Source organism: Cercospora kikuchii, assembly GCF_019650295.1.
Source record: "Cercospora kikuchii DNA, contig_00005, whole genome shotgun sequence".
NCBI classification, from domain to species: Eukaryota; Fungi; Ascomycota; class Dothideomycetes; order Mycosphaerellales; family Mycosphaerellaceae; genus Cercospora; species Cercospora kikuchii.
The window spans coordinates 305,987-319,743 of NW_025408586.1; the positions used below are offsets into that span (position 1 = coordinate 305,987).

Genomic DNA, 13,757 nt, shown 5'->3' on the forward strand with positions numbered 1-13,757 from the left:
TGGAGTTACGAAGATAACTTCGCGAGCTTTTGACGGCACGTTCTGGATCCGAGGCCTCCAGCACCTCCATGATCAGTCATCGAGTCGCTGAAAGGTGAACAAGACTGGGAGTATTCAGTGCGAGTTTACTCATCCAGCCTGGAGCATGTCGAAGCATTGGCATTATCCGCCGAGAGCACCGTAGGTCTGCACAAGATTCTGCTTGAACTTTTGTCGAATACAGATAGGTCCAGCTCGGAGCTGCTGTACTCTCTTGACCGAATATAGAGACAGGCCATAATCTATAACAGCGGAGACTCAGATGACAGCGATTTTAGCGTATGGAACAGTTTTGTCCGGTATACATCTAAATATGACGGATCCAACCATGAGGCAGTGGAAGAAATAGGAATTGGCGGTTGATGGAGGCAGTGATCCGCCTCTCGCATAATACGGGAGCAGGCCGAGATCTCTGCCCCGACCGTAATAATCTTCTGCCAAGATTCTGGGCCCGTATAATCAAGATCTTTTAAATAGTAGTCCAGTCGCGAGGGAATTCCATCCAGAGCTGACGCTATCAACAGGAGAAGCCAGTAAGTGAGAACTGATTTGAGTGTAGGATCACGTTGGAGGCGCTGCGATGCCCAGAAGTGTACCAAAGGATGAATTTGTAGCGCGGATGCTTTCGGAATGGTTCGAACGAACGAGTATTTCTTCAAGGTAGCTATGGCCTCGATGTGCGATAATCTTTGTGTGAGCGCGCCTCTCAAGGAGTTTGGTATTCCGCAGTCCCTACCCAACAATATCTTATACTCCTGCCAGTCCACGAAACACGTCTCGGTTTCAAGACAAGACTGTAGTATCTTATCAGGAATATCTTCATGGCTCATCAAACTAAACATGAGAAGTAGCTTCGCCGCTTCTGAATGTTGTTGCTCGATCTTCTGGTAGGATATTTCCCAGGTGGTCATGACGCTTTGTTTGCCGCCGACATTATACTGTGTGGAAGGGTACTTCTCCAACAAACAGCTCCGCTCTTCACGGAACAGCGCGTGATAATCCATTATGTTGTATCCGGTAACACTCATGAATGTTGCCGCTTGATCAATCGCTAGAGCAAAGTACCCAAGATCTTGGAGGAGCGCGTCAGCAACGGTGCTGCTGTATGTTGCGCCAGTGATGGAGTTGAGTAGGGCAAGAGCTTCTTCCTGTGTCATGTTCGAAACCTCCACGGTACTCCAGCCGACTTTCAGACTTTCATTCCGTGCAGTAATCAGGATGGTCCCACGCATACCAGTCGTCAGAATGCTTCCGGTCACTTGTTCCAGGACTGACTCTTCGTCAACGTTGTCGATGACTAGTAGCCAGCCACCATTGCTGACGAGCCATCGTTGAGCGAGCTCGACCATTTGCTTCGAGCTTGTGGCTTTTGATGTGAGTCCATCCGAGCCAGTAGTATCGTCTAGACGTAGTAGCGTAGATATGCGCACAAAACCAGAGATCACCTGAGCCGAATCAGTGGCACTGATCCAGAACACTTGAGAGTAGCAATCGCGGTGTTTCTGTGCGAATTTGGTCGCCAGCTCAGTCTTGCCGGATCCAACTAAGCCAATCAATGCAGCACGAGCATCGTGAGAGCCTGGAAGAGTGGGATGGAGAATATCGTCCAGTTGTCTCACCAAGCTTTGCCTCTCCACATAATTCTTGTTTGTGTTCCGTGGTACATCGAATATCACGCATGTTCGCTCGGTCATGGCGCCTGATTCTGTTTCAGATTGGTTGCTATTAGACTCGATGTAACGCAACTGTCAATTCCCACTAACCTAGTTGGGTTGGAACTTGCGCTGCTAGCTCGGTAAACTGAACACTGTTGATTGTGTCTCCTCGAGCATGTCCAGGTGCGCCTGTCTCAGGCACTGGCAGGATGGAAAGCTTTGACAAGGCCTTCGCGCATCGCAGAATCTCGCGCTCCTGATCCTTCAAGTAGTTCCTCGTAATGTGCCGATATCTTGCTTGATTTCTCCCAGTCTCCTAGCGTGATGTCCTGTAGTCCACGCTCCACGTTGAATCGAGAGTAATTGGAACTTCCGGTATAGGCGTCCCTCAGGCGATTTGCAACTTTGTTCGACTCGCTTGCCATACTTTTAAGTGCGTTGAGTATCGAAATTCGACTGTCCTTGATTTCCACAACATCGCCCAGACCAGTACCAATGCTGAGAACTCGAACCTCTGTGGCATCGGGGAACACGGTCTTAGCCTCCTCCAGCAGGATCTCACAAGGGTTATTGTAACCGAAGCCAGCATCGATGAACTCAATCTCATCTCGGCCGCACTTGATGGACTTGAAAAATGTCGTTGCAGCAGACGTAGCTCGCACCACTTGCCAAATGGTACAGTTTGCCAAGGAGGCACTGTTGCCGTATGTTGTGAAAAGCGTCGGTCGAGAATCCACGTTGGCTTTCGTGATCGCAAGAACAGCACTGAGCAGTCAGTCAGCACGGAGGCACCAGCGAATATCCATTGATATCGACTCACGTCTTACAGCTATTCTTCTCCCTGAACAGTTCGTCCTCATGTGTACAGGAATGAGTACCATGGCTGTGAGTACACGTCTCTTCGTGGCACTGTGCTCGTACGACATGTTCGGCAGCTTCCTCTAGCTTGGTCGCGGAGTAGTAGCCTTTTGGACTGGCTGGTGCACTGAACATTCTCTTCGGTGTAAAGGCTTTCTTCCCCAACTCCTTGTACGCTTCGATCGCGGCCTCCACCGACATTTCCAGTCTCCCAAGCATAATTGCGATAATGCTAAAAAGCTGTTAGTGACACGTCGAGCTCATAGGCAGAGCACATATACCCTCCTGTGCTGGTCCCGCCGATCAGATCGAAGTAGTCTTTTGGCAGTGGTGTCACTGCGAGCTCTTCTTCATCTCGTATCCTTTCCATGATGGCTTCGAGGATCAAGAGCGTCGAAAGACCACGAATCCCGCCGCCATTTGCCCTCGTCAGAGCTGGTACGCCCTCGAGCCGACTGGTGGTACATACCGAGTGAGAGGATACGTCGTGGTTGTTGCATGGCCTGTTCGTGTCAAATGCTGAAGTGAGAGAAAAAGTGATCGTACTTGGGCCCGAGAATGAGCAAGACGGAGATGCAGCTCTGTAGAAGGCGCTGCCGCATGACTGCAAATGCTGGTCCACTAGAGGACCAGGCAACCAGAAAGCGCGCTAGTGATGCAGTCAGCAGCCATCTCAGTAAAAGCTGCTCGGTCGCGAGGTTCGAGAGCATCTCCAGAATGTCACCTTGTTCCCAGAGAGAACACTGGATTGGATCGAGTGGTGCTTCTGCATCTGCATGCCCCTCACACCTTAGGTCTCTGCGCGTATGATGGCTTCCATCCAGGGAACTTGTCCTGCCATGCTGCGAAGGCTCGTCGTGTCGCACAGCATGGAGTCGCGTTCGTTTATGCAGCTCTTTTGTACGCCCCGAAGAGCTGTCGACCAAGCCGACAGATATCCTGGACAAGGGCTCCGCATCCGTTCGTTGCTCGTCCAGGACGCGTGCACATCCCTTGAACACTTGTTCGGAGATAGCAACCGGAGTTTCGATGCTCATCTCTCGACACTGCTACTGTCAGTGGAGTATGGGACACTCATCTTAGCGACAGAAGCATCTGACATCTGGTTGACGCAGTCGCCTCTCATGCTCTTCAACGAAGCCAGCCTTTGGCGATTGGAACTGTCACCAATCTCGTGTGCGACATGCTAGAAGCCGTATATCGAGCAGGCTCGCGGACCAGAACGTGAAAATTCTGGCTCGCTGATTATGGGACGTCTTGCTCGGCGATGGTAGCTCACAGCGGGAAGACCGATGGCGATCATGGCATGCTTGGCGAAAGGCAGCCGGAGCGGTCTCCGGCCGGTATTGTGGAAAGCACATGTATACAGCCAGTCGTGACTCCGGACTCTCGTAGGTCGTGACAATAATGCTTGCGGTAGCTCAATGACCATGGAGTCGCTCATGGCACTCCGAATAGCCATGTCAAATCCATGAATCCGTTCTCAGCTTGTCTTACCTCCTCATCAAACGAAGCTGAATGTTAGTGCTTTGGTACGACCATGGACCCGTTTGAGCCGCAACCCAAGAAAGCATAATCTCAGCCAAGGAACCTGGCATATAATGAGCGGTGCCGCTGCTCTGGCATTTTTCCATTTCGTCTCACAGCCTCGAATATGTGTTCGCGACGGTTCTGCATTCTCACCACAGTCTGGCCGCGTCAGCTGGAGAATTGTCGGCACAGGCGAGATGGCGACATCATCCTGCCAGGAGAGCGCGCGAAAACCGGGCTGGCTCGTAAAAGACTGGCGATGATAAGGCAAGTGTTTGACATGATGTAGGGAGCCCTCGCCATCGTGAAGCACGAGTAAGACGACAACTTTTTGTTTGCTCCCATGTCTCCGTTTCCCATCAGCACAGCATGACGGCGACCCGCTATCTCGCTAATCTGCAGCAATTCTCTTCGACTTCGCAGCCACCATCATGCGCACGATAGCCCTGTGGGCCACCCTGCTCTTGCTGATCAGCGCTGCACTGATTCTTTGGACGACGACGAAAGGAACGCCCGAATTTGCGCAAACCTACATTGACTCCGCCGCCGAATACATCCAGAGTCAGCAAACGCACAAAGACGAGCCGACTTTGACGAAACCGCAGCCTGCGCCTCCTCAACCAAATGCGGATCAGTCCTGGACATACGACTACAAGGAGCATGGGCGCCTTTATGGCTTGACGGAGGAACAGTGTGGCGCGGCGTTTCCAGATCTGTTCAAAGAGATTGATCGTGCGGTGGAATACAGGAAAGAGGTGGCAGGAAAGATCACTGAAGGGGAGACAAAAGCCGATTGGAAAGAGGATGGCATTGTCAGAGCTCAGATTCACGACAATCAGCTCTACATAGTCGACCCACGCGGCATCACAGACGGGAACACGAGACCTCGAGCGCTGGCGACGCTCCACGCGCTCCATCGCGCAGTCTCTGCGTCTCCGACCAAGTTGCCGAACATCGAATTCACGTTCGTCGTTCACGATTTTGCTCTCGATTTCTGGCATCCTGGGAATCAGACAACATGGGCATACACGAGGAAGAAAGATCAGCCATCGCTTTGGTTGATGCCCGATTTTGGGCTTTGGGGCTGGCCAGACGTTGGATTGCGATCATACCAGGAGCTACAAAGCGTGCTTGAGCGCACAGAGAATCTCTTCGAGGACAAGATTCCCAAAGTTGTCTGGCGGGGCTCACTCGACGTGGGATCTAAAGACGTCCGACAAGGGCTGGTGGACCATTCTGAGGGTCAGCCATGGGCAGATGTCAAAGCGCTGCACTGGGACAACCCGGCCGACATCGAGGAAAATCTCCTGACCATGCAGGACCATTGCGCATATCAATTCCTCGCACAAACAGAAGGCAACTCATATTCGGGCCGGCTCAAGTTCTTGCTCAATTGTCACTCCGTTTTGCTTTCGCACGACCTCGACTGGGTCGAATTGTATCACCATCTGTTGATTGGTCATGGACCGGAACAGAACTACGTCCACGTGGAGAGAGATTACAGCGACCTCAAAAAACAGATGAGACGACTTCTGCATCCGTCATCTTTCAGCAACAGCCCGCAAACCATTGCGGATAACGCAAGGCGTACCTTTCGCGAGAGATATCTCACTCCCGCTGCCGAAGCATGCTACTGGCGAGCATTGATCCGAGGCTGGGCGTCCGTTCAAGGCTTCGAACCGCAATTTTGGCAGGAAGTCGAGCAGTTCGACAAAGTGACGAAGACGAAGAAGAAAATGCAAAAGCCTCTGGGAGCACCATTCGAGGCATATGCCATCATGGAAGAGGTAGATTGGGAGATCCCGGCGATCCCGAGAAAGATGTGTATCAAGAAGCCCGAGGAGGAGCATTGTCGTGAGCACTAGAAGTCGAAGAATGACAGTCGACAGATGTGAACATAGATTTGCGATTCACGGGAGCATATGGGCATTTCGGCAAAGGCATAGCGGGGCGTCTAGATGTTGTTCCTCTTCGTTCGGCATGGGTGCAGTACTGTACACCTGCGACTTTTTTTTATGAAAGGTGCCGCCACCTTTCCCGGCTGATTACGCGGATATTCAGCAAATGTACAGCTTCGAAAGCTGATGAATTCTACCTTGAGACTTGCAATCTCAGCGCATGTGCAAGGTTCATTTCCAAAAAGCGGACTTCATTCCACGCATTACTGTACTGCCGGCGAGACCCTGGTTCCCCGCTGACCACCATGCACGTCGTGAGGGGTCAGTGAGGCACGAGCACAAGCTTGAGCTTGATAAAGATTATGGATCCCGGACATTGCGCTATGCTGTCATCTTGACTGACTGCTTTGACACTGAAACACAAAGCAAGGACAGTAGACTTCAAGGTCCTTGCGGCACAGCTTGATCATTCGAACATGTAACGTCAACGACTCGGACGCACAGTAACACGAACGGAAACAACAAAAGAGACAATACACAATGGCCTCGACTCCAGAATCCATAACCAATGCGCTTGCGCCTTCTCGCCAGGCCTTTTATCAATCCATCTGGCAAGAGCACTTCCCCAAGCTCAACCTCAATGGCTCCTCCAAAATATCCGTCTCCGACATTGAAATGGCCGAAACATTACTCTCCTGGCTCAAAGACTCCTCCCACGACCTCCCAAAAAGCATCTCCATACCATCCAGCCCTACCAACATCGCAAGCTCACCCACCTCTCCAACCCAACAACCCTTCCCATCCAAAACCCTCGACCCCACCCTCGCCAAAATCGCCAACATCACTCTACTCGACGAGACCCAATTCATCCCCGACGACTCCCTCACCCACGCCTTCGCCCACATAAACATCTACCACCACACCCTCACCCTCCCTCTCCTCAAACAAATCTTCTACTCCCTCATCCCTAAAGGCATAGCCGTGATAACAATCACAAAACATAACCCTCTCGCTTCGATCCTCTCTTCCATCCTCTCGACTTCTAGCCGCAGAAACTCGACTTCCTCTTTCGATGAAGGATATATTTCCACAGAACAAGATATCAGAGATATGGCGGAGAAGGCAGGATTTGAAGTTGGGAAGATAAGGATTTCGGAGAGGAGGATTGAGGTTAAGGGGAAAGAGGAATTGAAGAGGTTGAGAGGGGAGATGGAGAGGATTTTGGATATGGCTGTGGGGCAGAGGGGTGATGCGCAGAGTTGGGAGAGGGGGTTTGATGGGGTTTGGGAGAAGGAGGTGGGGAAGAATGGTGGTGCTGGGACTGAGGGGGAGAGGTCATTGGGGGTGGAGTGTTGGGTGTTGGTGGCGATGAAGTGGGATTTGTTGTGTGCTTGAGGTCAAGGACAGGGTATGTGCTGATGTGCTGTGAGCTGAAGTTTGTGACGGGAACATGCGGTACTTGTTGTAGGGCCACTGGGGGATGTGGCTGCTGAATGTAAGTTAGGCTCCTACTACATAACTCGGATGAACCTTCTACGCAGTTTTTCAAGCCTTGTGTGTGGTGGCGCAGTACGTGCGTGACCCCGCGGCCTCTGACGATCGACTCTGCCTTGCCGGACCTTGCTGTAGCTATACACACGCGACACTTCTTGCACAATATACACGGTTTGCATTTCATGTTCTGCGAACACTGGTTGCCTCCACTACTATGCGGCCACCGTACAAGTACAGACCTCTCGAACCGGATACAATACGACTGCTCCGGATTCTGCCCGACAGTCAGCCAGACGACATAAGGTGCGAGCTGGTTCATTGCCCGAACGAGGGAATCGACTATTCCGCTTTGTCATACTGCTGGGGAGATCCAACCCCGGCAGGGCATATTCAAGTCGATGACCAAAACATCAGTGTGGCCGGGAATTTATTGCGATTCTTTGTGTATTACATCACATCAGCCCACATTCGCCCGGACATGTATACGTTTTTGTGGATCGATGCCGTATGCCTTGATCAAGCGAACACGAAAGAGAAGTCGGCCCAAGTCAACATCATGTGGAGCATCTACGAGCGTGCCAGTCAAGTTACCGCCTGGCTTGGAGATGTAACTCCACCGATAGAAAAGGCTCTCTCGGTAGCGAGGGCGTTGGGCAAGTTCGTAGGGCCTCCGTCATTTGAGCCTGGAGATCGCGCCATATCAGTGTCGATGGAAGAAGTGGAGATAGTTCGCCCCTCATGCGGATATCGAAAGATGGATGGCCTCCTGGACGACGTAGCCTGTTTGACCCATCATGACTACTTCCAGAGGATGTGGACATATCAGGAATTGTTGGTAGCAACTCGGGGTCGAAAGGCCTGTTTCAAAACAGCGAGTAGTGGCTGTTCAGTGGAAGAACTCGGGATCCTGGATGAAGCTTTACATCCGCTCAGAGAAGAGGGCTCCGTTCATATAGGAATGAACCTGAATCTTCACAACCTACTATGGGACTGGTGGGTGATGCGGCTCGCTGCACAAGCAGGGAAAGACCGTCCTCTTGCCAACAAGGTGATCAGAAACTATCTTATATATACAAAAGATCGACAGTGTCTCGACCCGCGAGATAAGGTGTTCGCTCTGCTTGGATTACCAGATATGCGGTCAACCTCCACTCAACATGGACTAGAGGCGGACTACACAATGACCACCGAGGACATCTTGATTCGAGCTTTGTTGCGTTACGAGGTCTTGGAAGTGCGATCAAGGCCATCGAACAGTCCATCGGACGATGTACAAGCCCTCGAGCGCGATCACAAACGTGTCAACGAAGTGGCTCACTTGCTCTGCGCGGCACTCAAGCTTGACCAGTATGCCGAAGAATTTCTCCATTATCAGATGCGTGTCAGAGCTCAAGAGAAGGACATAGGAACATTGATTGCGCACTCTTGGGTTCTGAGTCACCTGTCAATCGGTCTGGACCATGAAGCGGAGGGCGGATCCACTTTCTTGAAGGCTGTCTATCGATATTGGCAACAGCTTATAGATGAAAATACTTGAGCGGACATGGAGGAAAGTCAACTCGGTTGAGTAGCGCCAGGATAGGTGCAATTGTTCAACGGCTGTTTTGTGCTGTAAACTGTTCATGCATTAGTTTTACGGCGACCTTGTAAGCAACGTAGCCTGTAATATGCATGCTGTCGCACTACAGAGCGCCAAATAGGTCGCTGGCGACAGGCCGCTCTTTCTACTTGAGTAGCGGTTCTGAGCACTGATATTCCAATCTCAGCGAAGATGTTACATAGCCCAGAATGCTTTTGTCGACTCAAATTTTCTTAGCAATTTGGCCCTGGCGCTGGAACAACGATGAAGTGGAGTGAAAGCGACCACAACCAAAACCATCAAAGCCCAGATGAATGACCCAGCAGCATTCGCTAAGTCAGCAACACCACAGTACCAATTGCTCCTTCAAGCTACAGTGCTACAGAAACTCTATTTCCCAAGATCTGCCACAATCGCGCTCTTGGCCCGATGCACCCAAGCCTTTCCCTTTCTGATTTTCCAAGACCTAAACTCCGCCCCGCAAGATCTTCACAGATCGTCGCCCACGCGTTCGAAATTCTGAAACGTCGTTGGACAACAGCATGACTGTCCAAGAGCTATACCGATGCACTAAGTCAGCTCACCTGCCTGTTTCAGCCTGCTTAGGCGAACGCCTGCGAGGACAAAGCAAACTTCCACAGACCACATCTGAAAAATCTGTAGAGCAGTCAAGACGCGATGTAACAGCCAATATAGCTTCGCATTCATGCCCTTGGCCCCTTTCCGAAGATATAAAGGGCGGGAGTCGTATCCCAAGTTAAGACGTACTCACATCGTGCCGTGGCTGTGAACTCACCATCTCCTTGCCTGTACAGCAACGACAATGGTCCTCTCCACGCTCTACCTCAGCGTAGCCCTTGCGGCAATCGCTCACGCCCTACCAACTGCTTCCGATGCGCACAACATCGTCGAAGCCGGCTTCAGCCCAGTCGACACAGCTCCCTTCGCACCAGCACCAATCTCCGAAGAAGATCTCACACCCATTACCTCAGCCACAGAACTCACCGCCGAAGAAGTACTCGCGGGATTCGATCTCTCCAAGCGCCAAAGCTCATGCGCCTCAGGCGTCTACATGATCGTTGCTCGCGGGTCCGGAGAACCCCAAGGTCCTGGCCGTCTCTCTCAAGTCGTCCAGCTCATCGGACAAAGAATTCCAGGCTCGGTATTCACCAGTGTCGTCTACCCAGCCAATATCATCGACTTTGGTGCTCCAGCTTATCCTTTCTCGGTACGAGAGGGTATCCGGGAAGTTCAGAGACTGATCGAAGCACGCGTGAACCAATGCCCAAATGAGAGAATTGTCCTTCTCGGATACAGCCAAGGAGCAAATGCGTGCTCGACGGGTCTTGCTGGAAGTGGATTTGGAAACCCACCATTGAAGGAGAACTTGCGAGGAAACAGTAAGTCCTCACTAGTCTCGTCCCTGTTTACTTCTTGCTCACATTCGCGATACCAGTCCGAGGCGTTGCCCTCTTCGGCGACCCGACTCAAGCCGCCAATCAAGCCTACAATCGCGGCACAGCAACCGACGGCGAAGGAATCCTCGGCCGGACAGACTTCAGCCTTCCAGAGTTGAGTCGATATTCGAGCCGTTTGCTGCAGTGGTGTGATCGCGGTGATCGTGTTTGCGCGGAAAACATCGAGCCATATGATGGCGCAGTGCATTCGAATGTTGTGTCTAAATATGCTACTGCGGCGGCAAATCATATTGCGAATGTGGCGACGAGGTAGATGGAGTCTGGGCACACTGTGTTTCAGGCACCTAGTGTCTCAGGACACTGAGTATTAGTACAGGTCCAACAGATGACCGGAATGAGACTTTGATGTCCCAAAGTCTTTGATGTTTGTCACCACTAGTCCCCGTCATGCAGAGAAAGGTCGACCAGGTCGCTACAAGCATCCACAAACTCGCTATCGTTCGCACTCAACAAAGAAGAAGTACTCGTTCGCCGACTGGTAGCGAAGCTCCTATTGACTCGTTCGACGATAACGTCCCAGGCGTCTTGAATCTCACGGAGTTCGTCTGGTCGGTGCTCCAGAGCTACCTGCCTATTCGAAAACATGTCCTGGACAGACTGCTTCGTGTCGACAGTTCTTTGATTGTAAAGATCGCATCTGGAAAGATCAGCTTTAGCCAGTGCGCGCAATGTTTCAACTTTGCCTCCGACTGCGGCATAATGGAGAAGGCTCCATCCATTGTTCTTGATGACTTTTGTCTCTGCACCAGCGGCTAGTAGTGCGGGAATGCAGTTCACGCTGTTGTTGGCCACGGCGAGCATGAGTGGTGCATTGCCATCGTTCGTTCGAGCATGTACATTGGCACCTGAATCGAGAAGTGCTGTCAAATTTTGTAGATAGCCTCGCCAGCAGCACCAGTGAAGTGGAGTCCATCCGCAGAAGTCGAGACCTTCCACTTCAGCGCCGAGATCAATGAGCCCTTGAACGTGTTCCCGATCGTCCTTCGTCCCAACGCCTTCGTGCAGAGGGGACATGAGGGTGTCCTGCGCTCGGGCATTGATGTCTACGCCGTGCAGGATCAGTGTTCGAACTGTCTCGACGTTTCCGGTCTGGGCTGCTAGATGAATGGGCTGGTGGTGTACGTTGTTGGTCAGTGTCAGTGAGGCTCCATGCTGAAGAAGAGTTTCGACCGAGTCTTTATCGCCACGCGCTGCTGCCCATGCCAAAGGTGTGTAACCGGTGCCATCTCTGACGTTGATGCTGGCTGTGGAGGCTTCTAGTTCTTCGCGCAAGTCCCTTCCAATCAATCCAAGCACAATTTTGTGAAGCATGGTGAATCGCCGTGAGTCCAGTTGTTCCGTGTCGTTGAAAATGGAACGAAGGGCAAGCTCAGACTCGCGGTCCAGACCACCTGCCAAGAGGCGATTCCAAGCTATGGAGTAAGGTGTCTCATTTCGCAGGGAGTTGGCATGAGGATCGGCACCAGCATCTGTCAAGAATTTGGCGGTATGCAATTGTCCCGCCATCAGCGCGTAATGCAGCAATGTCCAGCCGGTATCAGTAGCATCGTATGGAGAAGCTTCTCCGTTCTCGAACATTTGTCGAAGACGTCCATTGTCGCCACCTGCGGGTCTGCGAGTCAGTAGTCTGATCTCCCAGGAAAGAATGCGAACGATATGGATCAAACCTACTCTGAACTTGGATGAACACCTCGTGCAGTCCGGGGCGTAACCTTGACAGTCTGAGAATTTTCTCTGGTCCACGCGCGCCATTCATCCTGGACACGAGAGTAAGCACCCCTTGGATGTAGGACCACATGGGAAAGTGGTATTGGATCCTCAAGGCGGCCTTCTGCCTCTTTGCACAGGCATGTTCGTTGCATGTGACATTATAACCCATACCCGAATAGTCAACCAGAACCTGGCCCGTGACATTGCGAAGCGCGTCGGGTGTTCTCAGTTTGAAAGCATGATGGCACTGACAAGGGCAGAGTGGCTTGCAGCCCGACAAGCGCTGCATGAGTTGTATGGCAACAGTTGGCTGTTTTGACGTATGTGCCGTACCATATAAATCGTGGTCGGAACGCCGGATTGGCGCAGTCGAAGAGGTCGATCCGTGGATAAGGTGGTCATCAGGAAAGTGAGCATTGCCTGTAGACCAGCTCCTCGCTCGGAATTCTTGTGCATTGAGTGCTCCATCCGTTTGTAGCGCGAAAGACGTCTCAGAATGCCTCCGGCCAGCCAGGATCAAGTCGGCCGATGGATCGTTGAATGGGACGAGAGTGGAGGCATTTGAAGAGCTCCGGCTTGCAGAGGCAGCATCTGAGTCGCCGACGGAGGCCGGGTCATCTGGAGCCCCAGGTCGACGACTCATTGAGGCCAGCACCGTCTCCAGCAATGATACTTGGAACATACCCTTGAATTCAGACAGCTGCAGTGCTAATTCTGCAGCTAGCGCAGGCCGTTGCTGTGCAAGCTCTTCATGAAGGGCTTTAAGGTCTTTGCTGTGTTTGGCGTGCATGTCCCGGTCGTCGATGGCAAGCTTCTCAATGAGAACTTCATTGCGACGAACGGAGATCCTGATATGAACAGGTCAGGAGTTCACAGGCTACAAATGCGCTGGCCCGCTGTCGACATTGCGAATGACTTACGCGTTGAATAAGTTGATGTTTATTCCAAGCTCGACTCTGATATCTATTGGCGTCCAGATCAGCAACGGGCTGACTGCAAGTCTGTCTCCACGTGTGCGACGCTGTTGTATGCCCACATACCTCGCAGCTCTTGTTTCAGGCGACGAAGTTCAGATTGCCACTTGAGCCAGGCAGATTTCTTCAGCTTCTTTGTTGCTAATGAGGTCTCTTTCAACAAGTTAGTCTGAAGGAAAGTATTGATCTGAGTCGTCTTCTGTTGTGTGTCGTTGATGCATTTGTCAATCGGTAAAGCTGCAGCAATGGTGGCGTGCGCGTTGCCGCGCTCCTTCACCACCTCGTGGAAGCCCTCCAGGTGCGTTTGGATCGTCTTGATTTCCTTTGCCAGCTCTGAAATCTCTTGTGGAGCGTTTTGCAACAAAATGAGCTTGTGTATCGTCTTGGTCAGTGTAGCAGCGGCTCCGACGCACGCGAGGGCCGCCACGGAGATGGATAGAGGGTCGGTCATGGTAAGCGAACGATCTGTTGGCACAAGATCATGCCCTCTCTCGATGTGCAGCGACGCGTGCGAAAGTCATAGAGTTCCACCAGGCCGTCAC

At 51.9% G+C, this 13,757-nt stretch overlaps 6 protein-coding genes across 6 annotated transcripts; 4 read left to right on the top strand and 2 right to left on the bottom strand.

Annotated features, from left to right (window-relative positions):
- Positions 1 to 281: 281 nt before the first annotated feature.
- Positions 282 to 2,922, bottom strand: CKM354_000791300 (uncharacterized protein; the record flags this gene model as incomplete). Its single annotated transcript, XM_044803274.1, has 5 exons — positions 282 to 1,744; positions 1,803 to 1,991; positions 2,122 to 2,459; positions 2,515 to 2,784; positions 2,834 to 2,922. 5 exons carry the CDS (start codon positions 2,920 to 2,922, stop codon positions 282 to 284), a joined length of 2,349 nt encoding a protein of 782 aa, XP_044659209.1.
- A 1,591-nt stretch (positions 2,923 to 4,513) lies between these two features.
- Positions 4,514 to 5,947, top strand: CKM354_000791400 (uncharacterized protein; the record flags this gene model as incomplete). The annotated part of the gene is made up of 1 exon (XM_044803275.1): positions 4,514 to 5,947. The coding sequence occupies one exon, from the start codon at positions 4,514 to 4,516 to the stop codon at positions 5,945 to 5,947; it is 1,434 nt and encodes a 477-aa protein (XP_044659210.1).
- Positions 5,948 to 6,520: 573 nt separating this feature from the next.
- Positions 6,521 to 7,375, top strand: CKM354_000791500 (uncharacterized protein; the record flags this gene model as incomplete). The annotated part of the gene is made up of 1 exon (XM_044803276.1): positions 6,521 to 7,375. The coding sequence occupies one exon, from the start codon at positions 6,521 to 6,523 to the stop codon at positions 7,373 to 7,375; it is 855 nt and encodes a 284-aa protein (XP_044659211.1).
- Positions 7,376 to 7,688: 313 nt separating this feature from the next.
- Positions 7,689 to 9,011, top strand: CKM354_000791600 (uncharacterized protein; the record flags this gene model as incomplete). Its single annotated transcript, XM_044803277.1, has 1 exon — positions 7,689 to 9,011. The coding sequence occupies one exon, from the start codon at positions 7,689 to 7,691 to the stop codon at positions 9,009 to 9,011; it is 1,323 nt and encodes a 440-aa protein (XP_044659212.1).
- An 865-nt stretch (positions 9,012 to 9,876) lies between these two features.
- Positions 9,877 to 10,784, top strand: CKM354_000791700 (uncharacterized protein; the record flags this gene model as incomplete). The annotated part of the gene is made up of 2 exons (XM_044803278.1): positions 9,877 to 10,453; positions 10,510 to 10,784. The coding sequence occupies 2 exons, from the start codon at positions 9,877 to 9,879 to the stop codon at positions 10,782 to 10,784; spliced, it is 852 nt and encodes a 283-aa protein (XP_044659213.1).
- A 122-nt stretch (positions 10,785 to 10,906) lies between these two features.
- On the bottom strand, positions 10,907 to 13,666 carry CKM354_000791800 (uncharacterized protein; the record flags this gene model as incomplete). Its single annotated transcript, XM_044803279.1, has 4 exons — positions 10,907 to 12,135; positions 12,203 to 13,089; positions 13,162 to 13,204; positions 13,282 to 13,666. 4 exons carry the CDS (start codon positions 13,664 to 13,666, stop codon positions 10,907 to 10,909), a joined length of 2,544 nt encoding a protein of 847 aa, XP_044659214.1.
- Between the last annotated feature and the right edge of the window lie 91 nt (positions 13,667 to 13,757).